The following is an 8905-nucleotide window of genomic DNA, read 5'->3' as shown; positions in this document are numbered from 1 at the left end:
GGTCCTCCTGAGCTTCATCACTGGAAGGGACAGTTTTGCCTACGCTGCTCCTTTCAGTAATTCTTTCAGGGGGAAATGCTGGTTTAGTGGGGAAAAGAAAAGTCTTCCTCATAAGCGAGATGGACCTTTCAAAATTCCATATGGCCCTGTACTTTCTTCCCCGCCATGCAGGAATGTGCAGCTCCAATTTTTGTGGGATCGCAAAATCAGAGCTACTATATCCACCAGGGCTTCACTAGCTTTGTGTGACTTGTTTAAATGGTAGAGTCTTGGTTATTGTTATCATAAGTATTTCAGTACTTGTACCCAACTCACTTATGAAATAATTATAATTTGAGTTAACTGAGTAGAAACATAATCCTTGATTATTGTATAACACTGGGACAGCACCACCTCGTGGCTCAACTGATTTCATTTTGCAATGACACAGTGTTATGGTCCTGAAATTCTGCAGCGATTCTGCTACTCTCCTGCCATAAGTTTATCCTGTTTCTCTTAGGGCTCTGTTGCTCTCCAGCAAATTTACAGCAGAATTTATAGGTCTATCACTGTAGGCAACTCCTGATAATTCAATGTTAGTGGTTAAAACTTTTGAATTATCCAATTATTTGAATTAAGCAATGTAAATAACATAGTAAAATGGAGATTTAATGTTAAAACATTTTGAATTATCCGAATTAGAATTAAGCAACTTTGAATTGTACTTAGCAGCAATATTAAAAGACCACAAGTAGGGGGGCTGCTGCCTTTTACTACCATCTACAAAACTTGAGATCAGTTTGATACACACCACTTTCCTGGATAGGTGCTGCTGCAACACTCATAAAACTCAATACCATTCAGGAGAAAGCAGCCCATTTGATCGGCACCCCTGCAACTGAACTCAATAAACATCCCTTCAAGCACCAATACACTTTGGCTGTAGTACATGCTATCTATAGAATGCACTGTAACTAATCTCCAAGCCAACTTCAACAGCACCGCTTAGCTCCATGATCTTTACCACCAAGATAAGCACAGCAATGTCACCCGCTAGTTTCCCTCCAAGGCACGCACCATCCTGACTTGAATAATTATCACTGTTCCTTCGCCCTTACTGGGTCAATATTCTGAAACTTCGCATTCTATTATGTCTGTAATGTACCTATGAATGACTCCACGAGGCAATGTGTTGGACTCAAACTGCAGTGACCTTGGTCCTTTATTCGTAACTCCAGAGTGAGGCAGCCGCATGGTGACTCTCCTTTTATACAGCCTCTGCCACCAGGGCAGGAAATCCCAGCCTCAACCAATTGCACCCTCTAGTGGTGCCAGCATGTATATACACAGTGTAAACCTTATTGATAGTACATCAGGTAAACAAGTCTCCATCTTATGCAACTATACAGTGACTACACAGAGAGTATATCTATAGTCTGCATATGTAACACATTCCATGTCCTTATTTCTTTGAAAAACAGCTCACCAACTTAAAAGATTTGTGTAATTGAACCAACTCTTTAACCATTTAGTGTTCATGTTCTCAACATGTATTATCTTGCACATTTCCACATTAAATTTCACGAGGCCTCGCAAAAGCCGGTTTTCAGGGTGTGATGCGCATGTTCCAAAAAACAGCTTTTCCGATCGGTCAAGATTTCTCTTGACAGATCCTGCTCACCCCCGCAGGAAGGACATCTGCGCGGGAGAAATTGGGCTATTTGCCCAACTTAAGCCCAGTGAATGTCCTTCAAACTCTTACGCATTGCTTATTTTTTTTAAACCAGAGCCGGAGTTTTAAAACATAAAAATTAAAATTTAAACACTCATTTTTATATTTAAAACCCTGTTCATTAAGGTAAGTTTATTTTTAACACTATTAAAATACATTTTTAAAAATTCCAAAAAACATTTTGTTCTAAAACATGTAATTACATTTAATTTTAAATAGGTGTTTTATTTATTTATTGTGGTGTTTCTCATTGACAGTAATGGGAGTCCGTACAAAGCTTCCATTTTTATCAAGGAGAATACTGCATGGTGATTGGTGGTCCGGGCCCACGTGACTCCAGCTTATACCTGAAAGGCATCGTCCCATGCACTGTGCAACGAATCTAGGCCTGAATGGGATCTCTATGTTCCTCTGGGACCACCAGGTACTTTCATAGATTTTTTTCGGGTCGGAGGAGTTCGTATCAAGGAAGCCTCCGACCGCAATTTTCCCCCATTGTATTTAGAGTTCCTTTTCAGCACAGCACCCTCGATGAGAGGTCAAGCAGCAGCGTGTCTCATCAACCAGAATGAAGAATCCTCACTGAGACACGCTGGAGAACTTGAGCTCCTTTGCGCAAATTAGTTTGTGACCGGGCACAGCAAGGACAGCACCCCCCACTAAATTCGTCGAGGTTTTGCAGCGGCGGTAAGATGTAGCGCCCTGCTTTGCTGCACCTGTCGATGCTAACATCATCACCGTGCACAGCCCACCGGAACAAAAATTGACCCTCACCCCCTGGTTTTGCACCTGGCACTGACTACAGCTTCAGAAGTCGGGTTTCAGTCAGATGTTGGTTAGAGAAGCGCTATTTAAAGGCGCCTGTATCCAGTTTAGTTTTAGTCAGCCAATGATGTTTCGTTCTTAGCTTCACATAGGCAGACAGGCGTTTTGACAGATTTGGGTGATTTGCAATTGAAAGTGTGTTCTGGCTCAAAGATTCGCGACTTTCATTGAGGGCAGATTTGAAAGTCCAACATTTATATCATTTCATGGGGGCGGTGCTGGCACTGCACCTCATGCTCCAGCGTCGCCGTCGGAGGCACCGAGAAAGTAGGCAAAATGTGGCAGAGGGAGGAGGGCCAACAGGAGGTATTCCAGCAGCAGTTCTCCAACATCAATTTCACTGAGGAACAGTGTGTTTGAAGTCTGTAGTTCAGCAAGGATGTGGTCACAGAGCTCTGCCACCTCCTGCAACCAGACCTCGAACCTCAGACCAGGGTGAGGACAGCGCTCTCAGTGGCAGTCAGGGTCACCATTGCATTTAATTTCTACGCCAGTGGATCCTTCCAGTGTGCAACAGGAGACACCTCCAACATCTCCCAGTTTGCCATCCACTGCTGCATCCATGAGGTCACAGATGTTCTCTACAGAAGGAGGAAGCACATTTCCTTCCCCATCACCGGACAGACTTTACATGGCTTTACCAGAAGAGCAAGTTTCCTCATGATGCAGGGTGCCATTAACTGCACCCACATCGCTTTGCAGGCACCGCATAAGAATCCTGAGGTATTCTGTAACCATAAAGGCGACCACACCCGCCAAATCCTCACCGTCAATGCCCGCTATCCTGGCAGCAGCCACGATGCATTCATCCTGTGCCAGACCGGTGTGCCAGCTCTCTTCCAGCCACCATACGAAGCTCACTGCTGGCTGCTCGGAGACCAGGGCTATCTGCTCTGCACCTGGCTCATCACTCCCCTCCGCAACCCCAACACTCCTGCCCAGCACTTATATACTGAGAGCCATGCTGCCACCAGGAACATCATTGGGCAGATCATCGGAGTGCTCAAGTAACAATTCTGCTGCCTTGGCCGCTCAGCAGTCCTCTAGTATTCAACTGAGCGGGCGTCCCTATTCGTCGTCATGTTACATGCTGCACAACTTGGCCATCATGTGAGCGCAGCCATAGCCACTAGGCATAGCTCCACCACTTCAGGAGAGGAGGAGGACCAGCAACAGCAGCAACGAAGGAGACGGGCACTCAATCGGCCTTCTGCAAGGGCAATCCACAACCATCCATCAGACTTCATTTCCAATGAATTTCAGCCCAATTCCTGGTTGCTCTGCATGACCCCATCATTACATCAATTTCTCATTTCATATCACAGCCCCAAAACTGAAATGAGACAGCTTCAAATATGCAACATTCCAATTCAAATGTTATCCGCTAACATTAACCACATATATAAACAATTACATTTACTATTCACTCTTGTACAAAACTTTATAATCCCCTCTTAACACTGCCTTTACCTATTCTACTGCTCCTATATAGTGTCTCCCCAGTGGTTGTAGTACGGCTAGTGGAAGGCTGCTAAGTGTCAGGGCCAGAGACTACAGATGGCCTTGTAGGGCGCCATCAACCAACTCTTGGCCTGGAAGACCTGGCTGTAGATTGCACCACCTCAGGCTGGGCGGCAGCGGTCTGGGTTGGCTGGATGACAGGCAGCGACAAGTGCAATGATGGAGTGGCAGGATCAGGAATGCTGTCATCATAAGACAACAGGAGTGCATGGCCATCATCATTGTTGTGAACGCCTCCCCCATCGAGGTCCTCATCTGAATTCTGTGCTACAGAACTCACGCGCGAACTCCCTCCAGGGAGCAGGCTCCCAAGCTACCCTTTCCCCTTGGCTTTGCTGCAGCTTGCTTGTCCCCGGTGCATCACCAGCCCAGACGCTTCTGCTAAGCTTGCCTCTGGGGTTGCGTAGTGCCAGTCTCTGGGGTGGTGCCTGCAGGTGAGAGATGCAGTGATGTGGTCCTTGGGCCCTCCTCTTCTCCTTCATCACTCATTTGGGGGGAGGGATGAGTTCAGGGACAGGCTGGTGATTATCTGAAAGGCAAAAGATTTTCATTAAGGTGATGGCAGGAATGGAACAAGGAATGCAGACAGTATCAGGAGTTGGAAAGTGATAAAGCCTTCTGGTGTGAGGGGGAAGTGGGATGAAAAAGGAGGGGATGAAGATACCATTGTTACCCCCAACAGGATCGACGTCGCTGACGGCCACGCGCCTACCATCTGCTGCAGCTAAGGTTCACCGCCTGTCCTCTGCTGCTCCCTCCTATTGTGTGCCATATTGGCCTGCAAAAGAAAGGAATGTGCGAGTCAGAGTCCAGCTATGTATCTGGGAGATATGCCTGCCACCATTGAAAGCTGTGAATGTAGTCAAGGCACGAGATGAGGATGTGAGCTTGAGTAGGTGCAGATGTTTGGTGGGTGAGTGGTGCTTCGCGCAGTGTGCAGAGGTTCAGGTGCTAATATGTAGGACCTGTTGAAGCATGCACTCACCCTGACCATCCGACTGAGGTCATTGAATTTTTTTACAGCACTGTGTCAGACTGCGTTGCACGACACTACTGGCCGAGACCTCCTGTGCCATTTCCCTCCACGTTACCTTGAAGACCTGGGACAATGGCCTCCTTTCACTGGCTGGGAATAGTGCTTCCCTTCTTTGCTCCACTGCTGCCACCAATGCGACGTCAGTGAACCAATGAACTTTCTCCCTTGGATTTGGATTGGGAACAACCATAGCCGCGGGGTGTTTCACTTACTCTCAGATTGACTTCAGTTCCAGGAATGATGAAAATGAGCAGCTGCACATTGAAACAACCTCCCATTTAAGAGCTGGAATGAGAGCCAGTGTGAATGATTGCAAGTCACCTGAAATTCAATAGCGTCTGGTGGTGGCACCCCACTGCGATAATTAGCGTTTGATTTACCACCACCCCCGCCAGGGGCGCTAAAGCCCAATTTAGAAGAAATTCAAAAGCCTTTGCGCCTGCCACGAAATTTTTAAAGTTAGCGCCCCGTTCTCCTGCAGTCTAAGCCAGAAAGTATAAATTAGAATATTTAATTCAATGTAAAATCATGTACAGAAAGCAAATTGAAGAGAGCGAATGAAAGATGGGATTGAAAGATAAGAGACAGAAAGAATTTTTAAAAGTTTCAATTTAAAAAAAAAAAATCACCAACAATAATTCAATTCTGAAGGAGTGACACTCCACACTTATAAATTACATTTTCAGGGCCAGAGAGGTTGTTTGGCAATATTTAAGACTTATCAATGATGCCATTAAAAATTCACTTACACCTGAATGCACCAGCACTCAATTTTTCACACATAATAGTGGGCAAGTACCGCAATTTCAAGCCCTTCCTGTGTTTGAATGCTGAATCTATCAGCAAGGCACCAATGTAGTGACGCATATGGAGGAGCAGGGTAAATCAGACAGCAACTTCCGGATTTCTGCGTTTAACTGCGCATGTGCGGACGACAGAAGTTGCAGTCTGATTTACTCCGCAATGATGAGCGCTGAAAAGGTCTAGTCATAAAGTATTAACTTAGCTTTTCATTTTTTAAGATGCTATGTATTTCCAGAATGATATTTTTATTTAAGATTTTAATTTAACTAGTTTTCTATTCATATTACCTGAAATGTTGAAAAATATAGTATAGCATATTAACAAGTTTCAACAGCAAATGATGGACGAAACATCTAACTGGTGCCAGTTATGTTTACACATTGTGGAAAGATGAAGGATGGACTGAGTCTTTCCTTCAGGAGAACTGATGTTTTTGCCTGTAGTACACACTGAGGTTATACTAAGTTTACATCAGCCTAAACATTGAAAAGTGCTCATTACAGTCCACTTCTGCAGAGCTGGAATGTGCTAGAGTTTAAGAGCAAATATTTTATTCTTCAAAATAAACATTGAAATCATTCCCTTAATTAGAAAAGACAGTATTTACCTAGTCATTACCGCAGTGATTTTATTCACCTTAAAAAATGTCACAAATATCCAAATATATTTTAAAATTGAAATACATCCTACAATGACAACATTGGATTGAAAAATAAAGATTGAAAACAAGTATTTCAAACATCAGTGCCCCACAGTTAGTATGGAATTATTTTGACATGTGGGTAAGAACTAAATAAACTAATTTGTTATGATGGTATCTACATTTTCAGAGAGGAGCTGATGCTGTCATATGGTCTGCTGCTGGTACACTGAACATTCAACATTAGTATTAGAGAGATTTGAAATGCACAAGAATCAAATGCAATGCAATTCTGATTCCTAGAACGTGAACAGGCAGTGTGAGCGGGCAAAGTCGTCATGGTTAACAGCATCACCAGTGTAACATCAGCAGTCCCCAGACTCTGAAGCAAGTGCGGGAATTAGAAGTTCAGGTCTACAACCCACGTCTTATTGAAACTGGCCTCTACTGCAAATACTATAGTATCTTAATAATTCATCCTGTTAAAACAATTTTGAATTATACACTAAAGGAAGCAAAAGTTAAAAAGAAAATTCTTTAACTATGGGGAACTGCAGTTTTAAAATAGAAAATAGAAAGATTAAGGACAAATACAAGCTAGATGCTTTACTGTGTTCTTCCTAAGTATCCACAAACTGGCAATGAAACAAATTTATACAAAAACAGTTTACTGTACAAGAGCAACAATTCTGTACATTGTGGCCCATTAGAAAGAATTAATTTTTTTTGTATGCAACCATACTATTCACTTTGTGTATGGTGGTGGTGAAAGATCGCAGGCGAACCTCTTCGGAGTTGTTAATAAACTGTGGCCCCGATTCTTCCCACTTTTCTGGTACCTCCAGGTCTTTGTCTGTGTATATCAGAAGATCAAAAGAACCTGTAAAACCAACAATGAGTTGTATTGAAATGAAAACATTGACAGTACGGTCACAAGATAAATACAGACGAGTAAAGTCATTCAGCCATCCAGAACGATCCTAAAGTCTCCCCAGTTCAGCACTCAAAATGATTCCAGGGTTTGAATGTCCATCACCTCCAAGTCACACACCATCCTGACTTGGAAATATATCGACATTCTATCATCGTCACTGGGTCAAAATCCTGCAACTCCCTCCTTCATTTAACGATTGCAGCAGTTGAAGACGACAGCTCACGATCACCTTCTCAAGGGCAATTAGGGATGGGCAATAAATTCTGGCCAGTGACACCCACATCCCAGGAGCAAATATTTAAAAAAATCTCTGCTATTCTATCCACAAATCCATTCCAGGTATTGACCAGTGAAAATATTTCCTCATCCTATTCTCGCAATTTAAATTGAAGTAGTTTTCCAGATTTACCTTTTCCATACCGTTTACTATCTTGTACATCACTACAAGATCACTACTCCAATGCTCCCTTTTCAGGCTGAAAAGCCCAAGTTCCTCTAGTTTTTTTCATAACTCAAGACTTTTTGGCACTAGGGATTAGTTTCATGCTTCTTCTTTGAACTACTACCAACATATAGATGTCTCCCTTGTGTCTGAGTGACTCGACACAGTATTCAAAGTGCGATCTGAGCAGAGTACTACACAGTTGCTTCCTCTGATATCTCCTACTTGCACTCTGATTTTGGTTAAAACTCCTAGGTCTCTTTCAACTTCAACCTCAGATACTTCAGCTCCATCCATGGAATGTGTGTTGTCCATTTTTTCCTTCTTACATGATAACTAACTTCCCTACAGATCCAAATACAAAGAAAACCAAACCATAAACCTCAGACAAGTCAAAGCTTCAACCTTTAACACTAATAAATTGACAAGGAACCAACACCAAGTTTCACAGTAACCAATTATCCTAGAGCTTGTATGCTTCATCAACTATGAGTAACTGATACTAATTATTTCAGCTGCTTTTTAGAACGGTCAGAACAAAATAATTTAAATCAAGCAATAGTTGCTGGGCAAGAAAATTCCCACTACCCATGATTTCTGAAATAGCTTGATGTTATTATGTTGAAATACTGTTAATACAATTTATTAATTCAGCTTCTCTACGATATTTTGCTCAGAAATGTTACCAACACGACAACAAAAATAAGAAATGCAGTTAGCCTTTTGACCTCTGACTTATTCAAGATTGGTCCAACGTTAACATTGAAAGTCTTCAAAGACCTACTGTAACAAAGGGAGAGGCTCCTCTACAATTGGATGTGTGTTTTAGAGTCTTTCACTAAGTTTTGAGCCAGGACTACTCTCAGGAATACTAAATATATTTTACTGTGAAACCATGCAGCGAGTTCCCAATTTCAGCTGCCAATGTAGATCATGTGTGTGTGAAAGACGGGCATTTACATACAGGAAGGGGAAGAAGCTACAGGATAAAT

The 8905-nt window shown here is 42.9% G+C and overlaps 1 protein-coding gene across 1 annotated transcript in view; it reads right to left on the bottom strand.

Moving 5' to 3' along the window:
* Positions 1-1171: 1171 nt before the first annotated feature.
* The window catches only part of mad2l1 (MAD2 mitotic arrest deficient-like 1 (yeast)), a 39024-nt gene continuing 31290 nt past the window's right edge, over positions 1172-8905 (bottom strand). Inside the window, exon 5 of the mRNA XM_070871109.1 lies at positions 1172-7417. Within this exon, the coding sequence (XP_070727210.1) occupies positions 7254-7417 (164 nt within the window). The 3' untranslated portion in view covers positions 1172-7253. The remainder of the gene's footprint in view (positions 7418-8905) is intronic.

The sequence above is a fragment of the Pristiophorus japonicus genome, chromosome 2 (assembly GCF_044704955.1).
Source record: "Pristiophorus japonicus isolate sPriJap1 chromosome 2, sPriJap1.hap1, whole genome shotgun sequence".
NCBI classification, from domain to species: Eukaryota; Metazoa; Chordata; class Chondrichthyes; family Pristiophoridae; genus Pristiophorus; species Pristiophorus japonicus.
The sequence above is the reverse complement of the archived record's forward strand: the minus strand, read 5'-3'. Positions and strand labels throughout refer to the sequence as shown.